General features: G+C 40.6%; 1 protein-coding gene across 8 annotated transcripts in view; it reads right to left on the minus strand.

Moving 5' to 3' along the window:
- TNIK (TRAF2 and NCK interacting kinase) overlaps window positions 1-22,253 on the minus strand; it is a 362,919-nt gene that overhangs the window by 150,046 nt on the left and 190,620 nt on the right. For all 8 annotated transcript variants that reach the window (XM_031451107.2, XM_010976292.3, XM_010976290.3 and 5 more), the window contains exon 3: window positions 4,295-4,351. In XM_031451107.2, coding sequence (XP_031306967.1) covers window positions 4,295-4,351 — 57 coding nt within the window. The remainder of the gene's footprint in view (window positions 1-4,294; window positions 4,352-22,253) is intronic.

A 22,253-nucleotide genomic window follows, 5' to 3' on the forward strand; every position in this document is an offset into this window, starting at 1 on the left:
GATCTATGATGATGTAATAGGGTGGACTTAAAATACTCAGGCTGAAATATTCATTCCACTATTTACATGTTACATTGAGCAAGATACTTCGTATGCCTGCTTCTCTCATCACTACAATGGAGTCTGGTGGTTGTTGAGGGCATTCAATGAATCAATACAGAGAAAGTGTTTTGAAGAGTTCTGGCACATGATAATCACTCCATCAGTGTTAGCTACCATTATTACCATTTTGGGCCGAAATACAAAAAAATAGTAACTAGAGAGGCACTGTGTGTAAGGACTAAACCAGTTTTAAATACATCCACAACATTGAAATAATGTGATATCATGGTAATATAATTCTCTTGTTTTTGCTTGCACAGCATCCTTCCTACCCTTTGCTCCAATGGCTCTCAGGTTTTCCTTTGAGGAAGCCTCCTTAACAACTCTTAGTCCTCGTGGTAGGTTCCAGTGCCAGACCCCAACCCAGATGTGGCTGGAGAGAAACAGGGATTGGTTTTGGGATGGTGGCATGACCCAAGCAGGGCCCCAGACATTCAGATTTGCACTCTTGCCGGGTCTAAGGGTAATGAAGTAATGAGAATATGAGCCTGGAGCTGCTGGTGGAAAGAAAGCAGAGCCCAGAGACAGAGAGACACAAAATTCCTAATCAATCATGTCACTTCCTAGATCCTGAGGTTTTTTTTTTTTTAATATACATAAGACAATAAATTCTATTTTCAGCTTCATTCAGTCTGAGGGGGGCTTTGGTACCACAACTCAAAAGGTCCTGAGTAATGTGATCACAACCAGTCATTGTAAAGGTGAATGTCTATGATATTGAATTATTATCTTATTAAGTCCCATATGGGCTTCAGGGTATCATTGTAAAGGGACTAGTTTACACCATTAATTTTGGTCCAAATGAAGATGGGAATTATTTGCAGGGATGTCAGAGAATCATAGTCTCTTCATGGTGGCAAGAAAGCAGTACATGCCAGACACTAGAAAAGTATTCCCCTGACTCTGGTGTTCACAAAGCCCCTTGAGGAGCTTGTGGAAAAGGCAGGTTCTGAGGCTCCACACAGAAACTCCGCACAAGCCCAGGAATCTGCATTTCTGATGAACAGCCCAGGGGTGCTCACAGACCACATATGCTGGGCATCCACTTCGAGGAACACTGCCCTGGAGGGCTCAGTTTTGTTTACATGATTAGAGCACACAAATCCAGCTGGGAAGGGACCCCCAGAAAGTGACAAAAATGCAGACTTCTCATAATTACTTCAGAAACTGAAAGAACTTCAAAGATTGAGTCTGAGTTTAAGCCCTAATTCCGAAGCAAATATTAGCAAATTTGGAAGTGTCTCAGCTCTTAAACTGAAGAACATCAGCATGACATCCAGTTTTCTCTGTGACTATTCTCTATTAGAAAAGAAAATGGTATTGAATAAAAATAATCATTTAAAAATTGATTTCAAGTTTCTAGCTTTACCAATTTCATTACAATAAACTATAGTAACTTTGCAGTAGATCACTGCAAACAATTAACAAAGACGACCTTTGAGAATTCATCTCAGAGCAGCTATAATGAGCACAATTATAATAATTGGTAAGAAGCTTTTGCAGCATTCCATAATACACAAAAGACAACATGGCAAAATGAAATAGATTGTTTTCTGAGGACACCACATGAGTTTCACAAAGGAAATCTTATGTTGACTGTGATGTGTAAGGGGGTGATACAAAAGTCATTTGATGCTGTAGCATACACCATGGGAAATAAAAAAAACCATTTCCTGATGTGTATCCTTGTCTGTCTTTGTTAAGGGTCAGTGGTTATACAATGGCCGATGATGTGCCTGAATCAGGGACTATCCAGCCCTTTCAAAAGAGGTTCCCCAAGAGAATTAAGCCTAAATACTATAAAGCATCCATTGTATGCAATGGGCTGACTCTCCTATGCACTGAAAATGGTGCTAGCTCTCTATCATCCTTGGGAGAACTAAGAAAATGGCCTCTAAGTCATTTTCTGTAGGACTCAGTTGCCTTGTGAAACCCAGCTTAGAAAGGCTGACACTCCTTAAACTGAAAATACACACTCTGAGATAAATTGTTGTGTAACTTTTTTGATTCCAAGCAACGTGGTCTAGCAGTAGTAAATGTTTTCTGAGCAATTTGAAGTCTCACAAATAGAACCGGAAAAAAGTGATATTCCGTGCTCTCAAGTCACACTTTGTGTATCAGTACATAGCTCTGTGTACACTCATGTACTGTGGTTAATGATGTCAGCGGAACTCAACTGTAGTTCTGCAGAACCACACAACAGAAATCTACAGCATGAATGTCTTGGCCTCCATCCACATCCATTAGCTGCTCAACTGCCAAGTGTATTGCATTATGTGGAGATCCTATTCAAACAAAGGGAAATACTGTAGTACGACTTCAGCAAGTTTGCAAAATACATTCTTATATGTTTTGTGGCGGGAGCTTTGTAAAATATTTACACACTTCTAGTGGGTTTCTGTGTAGAGACTGAGAGTATCTGGTCTTCACTTTTGTGTCAGACCCCTGCTGATTAACAATACAAGTAACTACCATTCTCCCTTCATTCCTGACTAATAATAGAACCCAAATTAACTGGACACCCTGGTGGAATGAAAGACTACACTCCCCAGCTTCCCTTGCAGGTAGGTATAGGCAATAAAAGCAGACGTAGAAATGCTGCACATAAGCAAAAAAAATTTCACTGGAAGGGACTGTCTTCTGTACCCTTCTCCCAACCACTCTCCTCCTCTTCTTTTTTTTTTTTTTTTTTACCTGCTAAAGAATGTGATCAATGGAAATTCAACACGTTGAGTCATGCAAAAAACTGTAAGTATGGAAGCCTTGTGTAGAATGAGGGACCAGAAAGATAAAAACACCCTCCTGCTCCACCACACGCTGCCATACACCCCTGGGCTGTTACTCTAGACTCCTCTAACATGAGAGAGCGTAAAGCTTTCATCGTGCTTAAGCCTGTGTTCTTTTGAGTTTTCTCTTGCAAGTGGCAGAACCTAACCCTAATTAATATAATCTACGTGCATTTTCTTACTTAGTAAAGGCCAGAGGAATTAATAAACTAACTGGGATTAAATATTTGAACTGGTTTGCAACCTCTGAAAGTTGACTAGTGCATTTAGGGCCAAAAAAGGGAAGGTTTACTTTATCTGGGTGGTTGCTTATAAACACATGGGGATAAAATTTTTTACTTGTTAATAAATGCATCTAATTAAAATGCATATAATTTAAAGAGGAATTCAGATAATAAGTAACAATGAGTAAGGAAAGGAAGTCAGTACAATGGTGGTATGAATTAAATTAGTGAAATCAGTATCATGGTTAATGTGTAGCATGTAGTGTATATTTATCACTGGACCAGAGAAGGTGTGAAATTGAAGTCTGACTTAATGACATACTGTTTTCCCTATTTGTATCCTGGTTCTTGATACCTTTGTGTGACCCATTCATTCTACCTCTCTTTATATTAAGTAATCCACTTCTGGGCCAAATGGAAGACTTTGGTCTTTTAGCTTTAATGTACAGCTGACAGACATCTTAGAAAAATCCCCAGGACAATAGAAAATTATTAACATGTTTTTGAAGTCCAGTGAGTCCTTTCAAGTCTGATTTTTGCTCTGTACTCTAGAAAAGACATTATAATATTTTAAACAAATCTGGCAAGAAAAGATTGAAAGCATAAGATTGTATTTAAAATAAATTCTATTCCTTAGATTGCTTTTGATCATCCAGGCAGAAAATTTGTTTCAGTGTTGCTCACTAATAAATAAATATTTGTGGTTATTGTGATTATTTGGTCGATAATATTTTGGGGAGGAAAACATTCATGTTATATATCCTACTAGGGTTTCAGAGCTATCCAAACTCTTGTCTACTCCAGCGTTAGGTAGACTTTGGGGAAAACTGTTAAGACCCACCTCTTCTGTGTAATCTCAGTATTATTCTTTTAATACCTTCAAATCCTACTCTGTCTTCATATGCAAATGTCCTTGGTTGTGTTTATGTAAATTATTGGCACACATTGTTCTTCTCTTTGACTACATAAGGCAGCATAGGCATCTAATTTAATTAGAAGGATTTACTCATGGTCATCTCGGTCAGCTGCTGAATACTCTTAACTTTGTATGTTAAGCACAAGTAGGGAAAGGTCTCAGATGTTTTAAAAGATTCTATTTCCAAAAAAGTGATTATTATCTCTATCACTAATTTCTCTATTACAAATATATAGCTATGAGATGGCAAGATAAAGATACGTTACCCCTGTGACATCCATAACCTTAATGGCAGCAAGCTGGCCCGTTTTGACATGACGACCCTGTAAAGAAAAAAAAAAAATTTAAAGACTTTAATTCTGATGAGCAATGTTAGCATTAGATTCCAGCTGTAAAGAACAATTATGCAGATTAATGTTACAGAGCACCAAAGGGGAAGGCAGACACACACACAAGTGCACACACATACACACATAGAAATCTCAAATGCTTTGAAGATCAATCCCTAATGTTTATTTTGTAAAGCATCTCCATCACTTTGTCTTTTGGGTTTATTTTTCTAGTGGTTGTCAAGTCAAATAAAAAAGACAATTGTTGACTAATTTGGTTCTACTTCCTCTCCAAGGTGTTTGGTAAGGGCTTGAGGGAGAGGTGAATTTCTATGGAAGGGGAGCTAGATCTGAGTGGAGGAGACACAAGTATTTGCTTGGTTGGGAAACACTATGTAAGGAAACTTTCATTTCCATGATTATTAAAATATCTCGTATCGTAACAGTCTCAACTGGATATGATTTTGCTACTATTCACTTGAGACTGTTAATTTACCTGTATCTTAACAGGTGGCCTAAAAATAAAACAGATAGCAATCAACCCAAATTTGTGACCAAAGAGATAGTATTGCCCATAAATAACTGCTTCCCCTCTGGTCTTTGGAGCCACAGTGAAGCATCTACCACCTGACCACATGGAATCGGAAGGGAACAGGGTGTGGTGAGGGGGCAATCCCAGAAGAGATTTCTCTGCACCTGCTCCTTGAGAAACACCAAGTATCCATCTGGCTCTCAGAGAATAGTGAAGATGGTCAGTACCCATCACTTCTAAGTGGATTTTATCTGTGGCTTCTAAAATACCTACCATGGCTATCAGCCAGTACAATATACCTTCCGAGATCAGCTGGATTCAAATCCCAGCCGCATAACTTTAGGCAAGTCCCTTAACCTTCTAGGCCTCAGTTTCCTCATCTGAAAAATGGCAATAATAATAATAATATAACTCACAGTATTGCAGGGAGGATTAAAAGAGATAATGTGTACAAAGAGCTTGACAGTACCAGGCACAGAACAGGCACCAGCAGATGCTGGCTAAAATTATGCATGGGTCTGTCTTGTGATTAATTTTAAATGTCTCATCATCGTATTTCCAGTGCCTGGAGTGGGGCCGATCCTGTAGATGAGGTGACACGTTTGTGGATGAACATCAGTAGGTGATGGAGGCATGTCTCCTGGAAGCTGGGAAGAGAGGACAGGTTTGGTGCTGTTGCCGGTCCCTTTCCTTCTCATATAGCTCAGCTTTCCCTGTGTAGCTACTCTGATTCCAATAGTGCTTCCTTCACTTTCAACTCCCATTCTGCTCCCTTTCTTTCCTCCTCACTCAAGAAAGAGCACAAAGAAGACATTAAATCAGTAATCCAATATGGGGCCAGGCACAGCCTGCATCCATATTTCAACTTTCAAGAAACTGACAGATGGGGCTGAAGTGTTACCACACAAAGAGCCCTGGACTGGAGTTCCACAGGCCTGGGTCTGCCCCTGACCAGGTGGTTCATTGAGGGCAAATGACGTAACCCATCAGGGCCCTAGTTTCTCCATCTGCAACATGTGGGGAGACTGAGCTCAATGGTTGGAGGTGGGGGGCAGTACATATCATTGTTAACACCTCCCCTTCCACCCCAAGGAAAATTAGTTTTTACAGTGACTGAGTGGGGAGAGTAGTACTGTTGGTATTTAGTGCCCAGGGACCAGCCATACTAACCTCCTGCAGAGCCTGGGTCAAGCTCACTCAAAGGAGAAGTGGCAACAGCACCCTCTGTTGATTAACACTGAATGACCTCCAGGGTTGTCTGTCCCATTAAGAGTATGATGCTGTAATGATGACTTAACAAAGGAATCCGAAACTTCTCATTGGGAATAGAAAGTCTTTAAAGTAAGGGCCTCAAACCAGACCTTAAACATTAGCCATTTCTCTGCTATAGCACTGAAGGAGGGCAGGGGAACCACAGATAAACACAGAAGGTCTAGCTGATATGACCGCTGAAATTCCTTCAATGGTGCCATGCAGCCAGGGAAGGGGAACGCCTAGGTATGTCTTGCAGGGACCTTTAAGAACTGAGCCACACCACCTTGGTAGGGGCCAACCTGCTCTTATCGTGTGGTCCTTGACACTAAACTGTTTGTGTTCTCCAAAACTATTGTATTGTTTCTTGCCTCTCTGATATTGTTTTCTTGGCCAAGGATGCCCTTCATGCCAGACTCTGCAGTAAACTTACTCACTTTCTAGATTCAACTCAACCATCACCTCCTGTGAAGCCTCACTGTCAATCGCTCCTGGCCTCTGTGCTGCTAATGAGCATGTCCTTGTTTCTACTGTGGCATTGAGCCCAAAGGACCAGGGCTCACCCTTTCCCTCTGTTTTTCCTTGCCTCTCTCTCGTGCTTCCCCTCTGGTTTCATGTGCAGCAGAATCTTTTCCCACCCAGAATCTTAAATAGAATCTTCCTGGCTCAGGCAGGGACTTGACCAGCCAAATCTCGTCCCAAATCTCACTCTTCCCCTGTGGGAGTCCCTGAGGCACCTCTGCCAGCACACAGTTTGAGAGATGTTACACTACATTTTTAACTCCTTAAGCAACAGGACTCTTTTTTGAGTGAAGAATTTGTTACAAGGACATGTCAATACTTAGTTCTTTCCATCAGCAGCCAGGGAGCGAATAGGATGTAGGGATACACTTTACATTTCACATGTAAACGGCATTGGGCACTGGGCAGTTCTTGGTTTGAATTAAATATAAATGTCTGTGACTTTCGTGAACTTCAGGTAGATGATTGTTTTTGTTTTAGTAACTGCCATAATGTCATTGAAGGCAACACTGGGAAAAAAAATAACCTACTTCTCCAATTTATATTTCACTTCCAACCTGAAGTAACGGTTCTCAATGTGTCTGACAGATGACTGAATAATACACCTTGGGGATGGCAGTCGGGCTTAAATGAGATCCTGGAGGTGGAACAATTAGCAGCCTCAGCTCAGTCCCAGGCAAGGGCGTCCTGTGTTCTGGAACAGGAAGGCTGCTGAGCTGTCAGCCTTTGATGGGGGAGGACCGCAAAGGAGGCTGCCCAGCGTGAGTTGCCTTTTACATCACTGGAGAATGCCAAACCAAATTAGGATCCAGATGAGGGCAGATTTTGACGGAATGGCTAGCAATCAGCTGACCTAAAGATCACCAAAAACCTGAGGCACAGTCATTGTTAAGACAGTGATTAAAGAGGCAACTTCATAAAGTCACAAATAAATTGAGTAGGAAAAGCCTCTAAGGTGTCTAATCCAATCACCTTCTTTTAGAGACGAGGCCAAAACCTCACAAGGAGGATCTAAACCCAGGACCCTTTCTCATCTATTCCACTCCTGCCATCCAGCTCCAAATTGGAAATTCTCATCATCAAAATTTAAACTTTATTTATTGATTGATATATATTTGATTTACAATGTTGTGTTAGTTTCTACTGAACAGCATAGTGATTCAATTTTATATATATATATATATATGTGTGTGTGTGTGTGTGTAGGTATGTGTGTGTGTATGTGTGTATATATACATATATATATATATATATATATATATATATATATATATATTCTTTTTCATTATAGGTAATCACAATCTATTGCATATAGTTCCCTGTGCTATACAGTAGGACCTTGTTGTTTATCTGTTTTGTATATAGTAGTATCTGCAAATCTCAAACTCCCAATTTATCCATCCCGACCCCTTTTCCCTTTGGTAACCATAAGTTTGTTTTCTATGCCTGTGAGTCTGTTTCTGTTTTGTAAATAAGTTCATTTGTGTCATTTTTTTACATTCCACATATAAGTGATATCATATGATATTTGTCTTTCCCTTTTTGACTTACTTCACTTAGTATGATCATCTCTAGGTCCATCTGTGTTGCAAAAAATGGCACTGACTTATTCTTTTTTATGGCTGAGTAGTATTCCATTGTGTGTTTGTGGAGATTATATATATATATATATCCATCCCACTTCTTTATCCAGTCATCTGTCGATGGACATTTAGGTTGCTTCCATGTCTTGGCTATTGTAAACAGTGCTGTTATGAATATTGCAGTGAATGTGTATTTTTGAATTAGAGTTTTCTCTGGATATATGCCCAAGAGTGGGATTGTTGGATCATAGGATAAGTCAGTCTATTTTTAGTTTTTTAAAGAATCTCTATACTGTTTTCCATAATAGCTGCATCAAACTACCTTCCCACCAACAGTGTAGGGGGTTCTCTTTTCTCCACAGCCTCTCCAGCATTTACTGTTTATGGACTTTTTAATGATGGCCATTCTGACTGGTGTGAGGCGAGGTGAAGTCATTGTAGTTTTGATTTGCATTTCTTGGATAATTAGTGATGTTAAGCAACTGTTCATGTGCCTAGAGGCCACTTGTATAAACAATTTTTTAAACAAATCTTTTCATATTTTACTTTACCTGAATTAAACATGAACCATTCATCTTTGTTTCACAGGGCAACAGGAAGGATTTATTATTACAAGAGAATTTTGGAGTGAAAATTCAATCCTATTCCTAATTTTAATTTATTTCCATTTATAGGAGAAATTAACAATATAATCATAGAATCTACTTAACTTGGATCTAAAATACATATTCAACCAAGGACTAAAAATTAAGTTATTGGGGAAAATCAACTTTAAAGGAGACAAAGAGTTAAAACTTTTTATCCACAAAAATTAGGAAAAAACATCTTTTCAGATTGCAGTTGCTGAGTCATTTCAATGAAGCAATTTTTTTTCTACTGAAATCACCAACAATAACAAAAACAGATTATAAACTGAAAAATGAAATTTGTGTTCCAGTAGGACCCAAAGCCTCAATCATGTCCTCAAGTATAAAAAGACCCTCCAAAAGAAAAGAGGAAGTGGGGTTAGGGTATAGGTCAGCAGCAGAGTGCATGCTTAGCATGCACAAAATCCTGGGTTTAACCCCCAGCACCTCCATTAAATTTTGTAATAAACAAACAAACAAAACCTAATTACCTGCTTCCCCCCAAAAAACAAAGAACAAACAAACAAAAAACAATAAGAAAATACCCAAAAACAAAGAAACTGCTTAAAAAAAAAAAAAGATGAAAAAATCAAATCAGGGAGAGCCGGGGTGCACTAGGCTGGTGTGAAACCGAGTTCCCCTAAAACCAAGTTCCTCTGTTGAGTTTATAAATTAACCTCTCTATCCAAAACTTTATTCCCTTTCTGTCCCTGCACCTATTCCTCTCCAGACAGAGGAGTATCGAAAAAAGCGGGGATTGAAACCCAGCAGGACTCTACAGGGCCTTCCTGGGTACAAAAGCTCCTGTGTGTCTCCCACTTCTTGTTTGTATAAAAAGGCTTTAGTTTCCTAGGCTTCCCCCAAGTTCCAAAGAGCATGCTCAAGCAGTCAACGGTGAGTACAATCCAGCCTCAGGACACCTGGTTCTTCCTGAAGGGACGTAGATAACTATCTGACGCTTATCTTTGAGTTGGTCTGCAGAAACTGATCCCCACCAGGTGGAGGATGGTGACTACATTCTGACCACAAGTGTGTAGATCCCAGACTAGTTGGAACCAGAAAGTTGAGATTCCCGATACATCACCTAGTTACCTCGCCACAAATCAAGCAGAAGGCAGCCCACGAGCTGACCCCGCATCCTACGACCCTCTCCTCTAACACTGTCTTTAAAACCCTTGCCTGAAAGCCATCGGGGAGTTTGGGTCCTCTCAACACAAACCAGCTGTCTTCCTTGCTTGGCTCTTGCAATAAACCTTTCTCTGCCCCAAGCTCCAATGTTCTGGTTTGTTTGGCCTCACTGTGCGTCAGCCACGTGACCGTGGGTTCAACAACAAGAGGACGCAGTCTCTCCCGGGGCTTGGACAGACTTACAAACCCACTCTGCTCCCCTTCTTTTCTTTCACCTTTTGTTTGAGGCAAAGAACTGTGCTGACTCTTTTTCCATACAAAATAATCCACATCGCGGTGAAATCTAAACCACTCAAGGGTTATTGCACCTCAGCTTTCTATACCCGCAGGTTCCACATCCACGTATGCAAACAACTGTAGATAGAAAATATTTGAGAAAATATTCTGAAAAGTTCCAAAAAGTAAAACTTGGGTGTATGCTCCTGCCAGCAACTATTTACACAGCATTCACATTGTATTTACAACTATTTACATCATGTAGTATTCGTATTGCATTAGGTATTGTAAGTTATCTAGAGGTGATTTAAACTTTACAGGAGAATGTGCATAGGTTACATACAAATACTCTGCTATTTTACATACGGGACTTGAGCATCACAGATTTTGCTATCCAAGGCAGGTCCTGGAAGCCATACCCACCCCCAACCCCTGCCCCGCTGCAGACACAGGGGTGACTGCACCCCTTTACCTCCTCCCTAAAATAAATACAAGAGAAAAACAGCTGTTTTGTCTGAAATGGCCATGCAAGCCTGGGCTCTGCTATTGCTGTTCTTTCCTACAGCAAGATGGCCTTAGAGCTGCTAGCTTGAGGCAAGCCTGGAAGAGAGAATTTTTTCATATCTAGGTCACCGAAATACCTTTGTTTCCAGCAGAGCAAACTGGGGTTGTGAAAAATGCAGACACTCCCCCGACTCCCACCAGGTCTCCTTGTCCAAGGACTCACACAGGTAGAGTGTTTTTACCTCTTCGCGCTTAGCTTAGATTTGATCTCGCCTTTATTGGGGAAGACTTCTTAAATTTCCTAATTGCAGACAAGTGCCCTTACCTTTGTGTTTTCACAGCATCCTACACTAACTTCCTGATCGTATCCAATACTGTGATTTTCAAAATGTGTACCATAAGAACCATGAAAATGGATCAAATGAAATGGGGGAAAAAAATCACAGCATGGAATATGTAGTAAGCTGTTGTTTCCAGATCCAATGTTGCGGTCACATCCATCTATCCATCACCTATCTACCACTGATCCTGAAGTGCACCCTCTTCTTTCAAGACCAGAGTCCCTGACAGCTCTCAGCCTAGGCCCTCTCTGGGAACTGTCCTCAGCCCAAGGTCACGCTTCCTCCTGGAGACAGCCAAATTCAATGGCTGGTTGACACAGGAGTATAAAGGCTCAGTTGCTTTAGTCTTAAAGTCAAGCAACCCTGAGGAGCCCGCTCAGCCCCTGACCTCTCTCCGGGATGGCCGAGGTCTTTGCTGAGTCTGTAGTGCAGTTAAACTCCTTCTTCTGCACAATGCTACTTTCTTCACAGGGGTAGATCCTAAGAGCACTCCACAGTAAAATTCCTACCTATAAATCTCCAACTGTTTCTGGGGAAACCCCACCTAAGACAGTTGGTACCAGGAATGGCCTGAGGAGACAGGCTCTCTGAGTAGCTGTCAATGAGACTCCTGACACTGGTGGCAGGTGGCTCACTGATAGCCTCTGGCACGCCATCGCAGTGTCACTGTCAACATGTTCCCTAGCGGGGAACTGGAGTAGGATACAGGTGCCAGGGAACACACTGGTGAGTCCAATATTTCTGACTTTTGAGTGGTCTTGAGGAAACAGTAGTTTAAAAAAATAGAATCAGATGGCTTTTGCTGTGAGCCACTGATGTAGTAAAGAAAGACAATGAAAAGCTAAGGTGATTGATCATCAAATGAAGGCAATGTATGAAAATCACAAGGGAAGCCAGGTCAGAATCTAAGATCTGTTCAGTATCTGTAAGCAAGATGGGGAGACCACTTCTGTGGGCTCAGAGGATTCCGGGGATCAGCGGTTTCACGCTTGCAAGTGCATGAAGTCTCCATTCCAAGTTTCAGAGTCTCATTCCCTCCCAATCAGGCTTGAATTGTGGATTCAACTTTTTCTTCTACCTTAATAATTAATTCCTGGATCTGGTCCTCAGCTTCTTCTACCCTCAGGCTGCACTAGAGTCTTTTGATGTGCTACCTTTTTTTTTCAAGCCCGAGAAAAGGCATGGTGAGTAGGAGCTCAGAATTCTCAGGAATGAATATGTGGGTCACTCCAGCAAGCCTGCCATATAGACCAGCAAAGATGCTAATCGGGGTCGGGGAAGGGGGATTAAAATGGTAGAGGAGGTATGACCATTAGACAATATGTAACGATGGGGCTTCTTCTTACAACTTGGCTCAGAGGAAAAAACACCAGCCAGAATCCTAGAGGAGCTGTTTCCAGAACTTATTTTTCAAAGCAAATGGATCCAAGCACCATAAGGAATTGACTGTAGTGGATGATGTGGTGTGCTACTCAGACCACACCTTCAGGACTGAGGTATCCTGAGTCTTTCTCCAGGAACTGCCCTTACTCAAAGAGAGCAGTTGGACCCAAGGTCATGCTCCCTGCTTAAGGTATTGCCCCTTACCTGGAGGTGGTGAGCATTCAATGACTGGTTTATGTAGGAATATAAAATCCTATAGCACTTATGTCAAAATGGAAAAACTCTGAAGGGCCATCTCAGCTCCAGAGCTCCTTTTTGGGGGATTGCCGGGGGCTTTGTTGCAATCAACTCCTTCCTCTGCCCAAATCTGTCCTCACCCATAGAGTTGATACTAAGAGTACACACCAAAACACTTCCGACAAACAAATCTCGGTCCTCAGAATCTGTTTCCTAGGGAATTCAGTCAAAGACTCTACCTAACTATTTACCTAGCTAGCTAGCTATCTACCTATCTATCTGTGTTCTCAGTATTAATGTAAAATTATATTTCTTACTGGATCTTGGGGTGAAAGTTTTTAGAAAAGTTCTGACCTAAAGGATGAATAGAATAAACTAGGTCAAGCACTGGGAAGTATATTCCAGATAAAGGGAACAGCATGTTCAAAGGTCCTGTGGTGTGGTTATTTGAGCATCTGAATAACTGAAAGCAGGTCAGTATGGCCGGAGTAGAGAATACATGTCTAGTGAGTCCATGCAGGGCCTTGCAGGTCATTTTGAGGAGTTCTATCTTTATCTAAGGCCAATTGGCAGCCACTGAAGGGTTTGAAGCAAGGTTGTAGGGTCATCATTGCATTTTGAAAAGATCGCTCTGGAGGCAGGGCAGAGAATGGAGGAAACTAGAAAAGATGATGAAAGAATAACACTTACAATGCTGCTTGGTAATTCATTTGAGAGATATGGCAACCTGGACTGGGATGGAAATAATGGAGAGGGTGAGAGGTGGTGAGAGGTAGCGAGAATTCAGAGATTTTCAGGAAGTCAAATCAACAAGACTTGGGAATGGATGGATATATATTTACCCCATGTTATCCAGAGTCCTTGATACAGCAGGGATTCATTAAGATCTATTAAATAACAAACTGAATAAAATAGTGACGTCTGCGGGTTGTATTCAGGTTCTTGGTCAATACCATCCCTATGTCCACATGACTTTCTTCCATCCTCCCCATCCCCCGCCAACACACACACACACACACACACACACACACACACACACACACACACTTCTATCCAGCCACAAAGTGCACAGATACAGATGCGGTGGAGTTGTAAGCAGAAATTACAATCATTTCACCCATAAATAAATTAGAAGATGATTTTAAGTGGATGAAGTTCCTTTATGCTCTATAGAGAGGCCAATTTACTTCCCTTCTGCATAGATCAGAGAGAAACTAGAGACTGGTTTTAGCTTTCCCTCTGAGAGTGAAGGTGAAAACTCTGATTTTCCACTCAAAGTTAAGATTAAAGCAGAGTTAAGATATCTATCTGAACGTCTTTAGGAATGCTACCCTTCTTTGACACAGCATGTCTTGAAGCAAAGAGGTGGACAAGACAATGAAAAGACTCCATAAATCTCTATGATCAAGGAACAAGAATGTTCACAGAAGATGGCTGGCACAGTGTCTACTCCTCGGGTTTCCCCAGGTTAATGGGGCCTCTGTTTTTCCTTGGCCTGCATGTGCCATTCATCTGTAGCTTAAAAAATCTTCCTGCCCACATAGGCAGAGGTGTGATCCAGCCCTCACAGCTCCCAGACTGTGGCAAAGATAAAGCAAAGGACCATCACAGGACAGTTCCCAAGCAACAGCTCTCCCTCTCTCAGCATCACTCCCTGTGAATTCCTCTGCTTGGCACCTCTGAAAATGGATTGTTTTCAAGATTGTTCAGGGCTGGGCCAACTGAGAATTGAGGCTTGCTCACAGATACAGGGCCGGGAAGAAAAGACCATTGTTTCATTTTTCTTTGTTAGAAACTAGCATTCCCCTTCAGTCTTCAGGGCTGCCCGTTTGGCTCAGTTTAGAAAAATCAAAATGGATGATTAAAGGGAAAAAATCAAATAGTCATAATTTTTAGCAGACAATAGTTAATGTATGCAGATTCCGTGGCAGGGAGCCTGATGCCTGTACCCAGGAAAGGCACGCACAGCTGAAGTGACAGCAGTGACAAGTAGACAGGCTGCGGGGTGACGAGAGCTCAAAAAAGTAGCAGAACCAGTCTCTTGGCCATGGCCTTAAGCCAAGAACACATTTCCCAATAACCTCCTCATCATTCAACCCCCCAAATGAGAACAAATCAGGAGGTCTTCCTGGCTCTCACCTAATTTATAGCACAGAATTACCACAATCATTTGCAGCTTTTGTACATTAATTTCTGGGAGGACTAAGCCTTCTAGATGTGAGAGTTCAAAGGATGGAGACAGAATATTTGCAGGCAGCCAGCTCCTCAGCCTCCCAAATATTCTACCCTCCCCACCCAGCATGACAGCCGTCCCTATCCCCCGAGTGAGGGTGGCACATGGGGATCTATATGGCATTTAGAAGTCCTGTTTCCCGGACACCAGTCCAGGATGAGGTTTATACTCAACTTCAGTAAAAGGAGAAAAATAAGAACTTTGTGACAAATTTTTCCAGAAAGCCAGAAGTATTCAACTTAAGCAGGCTTCTTAAGATTTGGGGCATTAAAATGTTCATTAATTAAAAGTTCTCAATTTTTCAAAAGTAAAAGTAAACAACCCTATGTTGGTTCCTAATACTTACTTTTGTTTTTTATTGGGGTGGCTGAGACTTGCATACTCCATGAAATCTGAGAGGCAAGCTCAGATGATTTAGAATAGATGGGTATAGTATTGTAGAGAAGTCAGGAATCTCCTTAAGATACAAAGATGGGCTGATCTTGATACAGCCAGCAAGAAGTTAACTTTAACAGTGCATATAGCTCTTAACAGCTTACAATAAATAACCTATGTGAATTGTATGGGAACCAACTTTCCTCCTTAGTCCCTAACACATTTGGACCTTCAGTCCGTCAGACACATGACTTCTAGAAAGGAACGCTCTTCAGGGGCCAGGACTCTGCCTTACGTCTGTTTAATCCGCTGACATTGCCAAGGATGGCATCTTGCAAAGAGTAGATGCTAAATCACACCAGGAGACATCAAGCTTCTAGACCCAGCGGACCTTGTAAGCTGCCTCCATTCACAGTGACCAGAAAGACTGCAGTGAGCCTGGCAGCTTACCCTGGGAGAAGCTTGATAATTGGGGGAAATACCTACATAAGAGGGGCAGAAAGTTTTCCTCTTTAGAAAAAAGGGACTGCAAGAATGGCTCACGGTGTGGGAACTGGAGGTTCTGATGTAAGTGTTTTGCTCAAGAAGGTTTTGTTTTCGTTCTCTTTCCCTAGTGTGAACTAACACACTGGGCAGAGGAGTGACCCTGCAGGCCTGAGCAGACGTTGGCATTCTGCGTTTCAGAATCTCACAGCTTACCTGAGGAAAAGGTCAGGGAGAGAAAATATGGTGCAGACGCGGCCTTGCTACAGTTCCTCCATCTCTGCCTCCCTTTTTCCCAAGAGAATGCGAACCGGAGGCAGGACAGATCCAACGGCTCTGGAGGAAGCTCAGCACGTTTTCTAAGATTTCCAATCAATAGCTCTCCTCTCTGGGCTATTTTACGAGGCAACTCTGTCTTCCCCTGAGGACCTCTGGCAGACCCTGTGCTCACTCCATCCCACCTCCCAGCTGCAGATTAAGAAGATATATTATGTCTTCCCTCCAGGCCTTGCGTAGGGTTGTCAATTACAGCCGGACATTGGCCCCTGTGGTTCAGGATTTACAACCACGTGGCCGGGAGTGGGCGGGGTTGGCGCTGCACCACAAGGCACCATAGGCACGGGAACAGAAATAAATAATAATAATAAAAAGACAGCGCTGCATTTCATTTCACCTAATTTATGGCTTTAATAGGAAGCCAGTCCACCCACAGCGCTGTCTGGGTCACTTAATAACAGAACGTCTGTGGCAGCAGCAAGAGCAGATCTGGAAGCTCCGAGCTGTGCAGGAAGAGAAAGGACCACACCAATGTGGAGAGGAAAACAAAGGCAAAGGACCGCAGTGTTCCCAGCTGTCATTCTTGGAGCGGCAGCAACACAAATAGGGTCCCATTTGACTCTTTATCAGGGCTGCTGATGAATAAACCCTCTCCCACAGTGTCCTCAAACCTCCAGAAGTTTTAATTAAAACAAAAGAAATGTCAGTAGGAGCAGCACTGGAATATAATTAGGGCCCACCAAATCTGAAGTAATATGGGGGAAAAAAGACTAGTAATGAAAGGGAAGCTCTCATGTTCTTACGGAATCCCTGCTCTGCTGCTGACACAAAAATCAATTTCAATAGGCTTTAGCTGTATCTGAGCAGGAACACAGGCGACAGATGAAATTTAGTGAGCAATTTACTGGAGTCATAATGATTTCCACGAAAAAAAGACCACAATGAGAGCTCTCAACCAAATGCCTCCTCTGTAAGCACTCTGAGAATGTGTGTGTATAGACACAGATGTGTGTGTGTGTGTTGGGGGGGGAGTGGATTTTGAACAGTTATATATGATTTAGCCTTAAAAAAAAAATAAAACCCTCTTTATCTTACACCCTTTAAGGGACAAAATTTTAGCTCTGCCCCCAGGAGATACGTGGGGAAGCCTGGAGACATTTTTGATTGTCACCAGTGCCCAGGGCTGCTACCGATATTTAGTGGGTAGAGGCCAGGGATGGTACTAAACCTTCCCTTCCCGAACAAAGAATTATTGGGTCCCCGATGTCAACTGGCCCAAGACTGACAAACCCCCATTTAAAAGAATTTGATATTTAACAGGTGTTCAGTGAACAGTGAAATATTGGCAGCTCGATTCAGGAATACATTATTTTGTTTGATTAAAATATAAATCATGAAGAAACATTATGCTTAAAATATAAAGGTCAACTATAAAAGAATAAAGATGTTTGCCTTCATCCAGTATAAATTCTTCAAATGAAGGGATACAGGATGCTTGCCATTGTTTTAAGTGATCTATTTCCAAGAAATAAGGAAAGGAGAATACTTTTTAAAGAAAGAATAAGATGAGCAACATTATTCTATATTAATGATAGCATTCACCCATTTTGGGCAATTGAGGATTAAAGAGCTCAAGTTTCTTGAAAGTGGCCAAAGAAAAACACCCAACCATGGATTCTCCAGTGTATGAAATGGTTATGGCAGTCATGGTTCCACTTGCCACAGCAGGGGACCCAGATCTCTGCAAAGGCTGAAAATCTCTCTCCTACCAATGGAGGTCTTCTGCATCAGCACAGGCTGCACTGGTGACTGTGCTTCCCAAGCAAAGGCCTGCAAATCGTTCTTTGGGTAGGAGGGCAAGAGGACAAAAAGGACATTTAAAAACTGAAAGCTGTTTTATAAATGCAGGGAGGCTCTTACATATTTATAATCTCTCAAAGTGGAGCCAACGTGGACTACAGCCATTTGTCAGCAACCATCCCTGGGAAGCTGGCTACTGGGAGTTCACTCATGTGCCCCTCAGGAACCTCCACCCTTTCTCCAGAAAAATGCTGGGTGAAATATAATGATTCTCTGAGAAAGGAAGAGGTCTCTTTTAAGTAAATATGACTTGACCCAGGATCTGGGCAAGCCAGAATAGGCGAGTAGCTGACTAGTTAGTAAGTGCATTGATTTGCAGCTAAATTTAGCTGCAGTCCAACAGTGACCTGTCAGATACCTTCCTCTCAAGGAGGGTGAGGTTTCCCTGACTCCAGTGAAATTCCTCTCTCCCACTACATTTTCGTGCCTCCAGCCTAGACTGACTGATGAGGGATCGTGAGACAGGCGAGGAGAGCATTGTGTGGACTTTTTAGCCAATCTCCTCTTCTCAAGGAGAGATTTCACCCAGTCTAAGAGAGAATCACCAAATGGGGCTGGAGCTTCGGAAGACCTAGTAGATGAGTATGGAAGCTAAGAGGAAAGGCTTTGGAGGAGGTGGGAGGAGCCCTTGTAGGGTTTATTGGGTCTAGAATTAGTTTTGGTCGACAGTTTCCTTATCTGTGAATCAGGTATTACAAAATTATTTGCTGACTAGGTTGTTCTAAGGATTAAATTAATATATATAAAAACTCTTGGCGTGGTGCCTGGGTAAACGATGACGATATTGTAGCGTTTTCAGTGTTACCGAAAGGTTCTGTCTCTGACCTTATCTCCTGCTATCCGCCTCCCCCTCCACCCCCAGCCCCTGGAACTTTACATTTCTCTTCCTTCTGCTCTGTTTGCTTGCTTACTTTCATCAGATCTTGACTCAAAAGTCACCTTCCTCAGGAGTCCTCCCCCAGCCTTCCTATCTAAAAATTCAACTCCACCCTAGGTCTTACTGCCCTCCTTTCCTGCTTTACTGTCATCTAACAAATGACATATTTTATTATTTGTCATGCGCACTGGGAGGCTCTCTCTCTAGAATGGAGGTGCCTTGAGGGCAGATGCTCTTTGTCTTGTTCACTCTCTTAGTGGCAGATCAATGCCTGTGCTCAATCAATACAGGCTGTAAGAATGAACTCCCTACCTCTGTGGAAACGCTTTTTCACGCCCTTCTGTTCTCTTTATAAAAAAATCACACCATCTCTTATTTGAAGGTGTAACAACGGATAGAACAAGTACTGTCATCAAATGAGGAAACTGAGGCTCAGAGAAGCAAGTTTTTTGCAGATCATCTTTTCCATTCAGATTAGCCTTGCCAAGCAAGAATGTATCACTCCTTTTTTTTTAATTCTATTTTAAATTCTCCCAAAGCATAAGGGTAAAGAGTAGGGGTATAAAATAAAATGCCTGACAGAGTATATTTTGTCTAGGAAGATTTATTTGTGTAAATATGTGTAATTGTTTTATTTAAAAATTAGCAACATGGATTGAAAAGTTATATAGCACAAGGGTATGGAAACATTATAAAGTATAGAAGTAGAGGTGATTGCATTCCAAATTATATTCCGGCTAGCAGCAGCCGACAGATCAACCTTACAGGCAGAAATTAAGGACGAGGTTGTCTGTGCTTTTTGAACCAAAGAGGACATTGGATAACCTTTCCTTGACACAGATGTGGAAAGATGGAGCTAGCAAATTCACCTAAAGCTTTTAGACCTCAATCAGCTTAAGGTCACTTGCACAAAAGAATGAAGAATTGCCTTTCCTTCCTCCTCTTCCTCATTTCCAGCTGTGAAATAGGTGTAAGCACATCGCCAAAGATTCAAATATCAAGTCTAATTTAAAGCTAGTCACCAGGACTTGATTTCTGTCACCTTGGGCGTTAGGTACTTGCCTACTATCCAAAAGATTGGTATCTATCTGTACTTCTTCGGCATTCAGCCCACAAATCTTGCATTTACAATATTAATGATTTATTTCACCGGTGGCTTCTGTCTTCAGAAAGGATGGTAAGGAAGTAAAAATGATGCTTATTTAAGCAAATAAATAAACTGAGAGTTTTTATTATTAAAATATGATTTATGACATCTCAAGATCTCCTAACCAGAAAATCTGTCTTAAATTTAATGAACTTTTAAATGATAGAATTTTAATGCCAATAATAATACAATGTATTAATTTATTAGTCATTGATAGACATTCAACAACTTATAGTTGCAACTACTGAAAAATACACAATTGTACAAACTATGCTTAGAAAGCTTGATTATACTTTTAAAAACATTACATCTGTGTTTTTGTATTTTTTTAATATTTACTTTTTCTTTTTGAGAAAAATACATGTTAGAAAGCAAATTCAGAATTGATGAAAAATCTTTGGGAGACAGTAAATGCAGTGGAGCTGAAGGAGTAACAATATACAGATTCTATTCAGAATTTGATCAGTTTTCAATTTTTCAGTAAGGCTCCAGGCAAAGCTCTTTAACTTTTCATGCATTTTATAAAGAAAGGAAATAAAAATGCTTGCTATGCCTTTTTTCCTTTATAGGACAAAAATGCAAACAGGAGCAGCCAGACAGAGTGAGTTCTTATGACTCACCTTATTGAGTCAACATTTCATTTTGTTGTTCATGATAACTTCCAACAGAGTTGTCTAACCTTGACAACTTCTGTTAGGGGTTCACAACATATCACAAATACAATCAGTACAATATTCCATTATTAAGCAAAATGGCAGTCAATAAAAAACTTTCAAAAAGGCCTCATTTCTATAAATGGAAATGGATTTCAGTGCACGTTGGAATGTGGTCAAGTTTTTACAAAGAAAGGTCTTATGAAGTAAATCTAATTTCACATAAAATGGGCATAACGATCATAATTTTTTTTTAAAAACCCTTTTTACCCTAGTCACAAGGCACATTATTACACAACTCCAAGAAACACTAATCCCATTCTTTTTTATATGAATGGAAATTTCCTGGAATTGAACAACACGGAAGCCCTCTTAATTAAAACTTAAATTCATAGACTACTTACTAAGCATCTGAACACACACACACACACACACACACACACACACACACACATATATATATATATTTATATATAAAGTGCTGTATCAGTCTCTGAGGGGTCCGAATCATAATAATCATAATTATTAAAATTATTACAATTTCTTGCACTACTTTAAGTTCATTTTAATAGATTTTATTCCTAAGAGAAGATTTATAAAAATATGGTTTTGTTTCCCATTTGTTTCCTTTTCAGAGGTTTCCTCAAGTTATGGCATCTTATTTTGGGTAAGACACCATTAAAAAGAAAATCTCTAACATACGTGGTCCTTACAAGACTCAATTATTACCTAAAAGAAAAATAGCAGGAAAGAAATCCACCTTATCTCATGGAGAGAGAACCATTTTTATTAGATCCAGAATATTCTCCCCTAATATACTTTGCAAAGTCCTCTAAGAACAACTCTACTGCAGAAAACAACTGAAAAGAAATGAGATTCTAGATGGGCTGTATTTTTTTTTTTTAAGGCTGTGATACAATTTTAATTTTGTGCTTAGTGCTATACTATACTCATCAAAGATACGTTTTTATTCAAAGAATTGACATTATAATACATTCTCAAATATACTCACTTATCCCCCCAAAACAAAACTTTTCTCAAATAATTTAATAAATGCCAGCAAGGAACTTCCTGCACTCCAATTTATATTTGCCAGTACAAAAATCACTCTCCAGTCTGGTCACATACTATTTCTGCCACAGTTTTAGGGGAAGATATTATTAAGAAAATATCATGGTTTTCAATTTGAAATTTAATCTACCAACCTGTGTGTTACAAAGGTCAGATGGAAATGAACTTTATGATTGTATTTTATTAATCAGCACACCCATATGTGATATATTTCACTGACTTGAAAAAGTAATTCAATGGCAATAAGGTAACAACAACTTACTGGTTCTCTCTCTGTATGTCATAGGACCTTATCTACACTTCACAAGAGACTAGAAATGACTATGAGATTATGAATAAAAAGCAAAGCAGTTACTTAGAAAGATTTGTATAAGCTTCCTAATATTCTGCACTGGACTATTTAATTAATTAAATAACCATTCATTATTTATGAACAATTTCTTCCTGTATTATGAATATTCTCAGATACTCTTATGAAATACAGTATTAAAGCAAATGATTTAGAAAAGGAAGCCAGAATAAAAGGACACAAGAATTC

This window comes from Camelus dromedarius, chromosome 2, assembly GCF_036321535.1.
Source record: "Camelus dromedarius isolate mCamDro1 chromosome 2, mCamDro1.pat, whole genome shotgun sequence".
Classification (NCBI taxonomy): Eukaryota; Metazoa; Chordata; class Mammalia; order Artiodactyla; family Camelidae; genus Camelus; species Camelus dromedarius.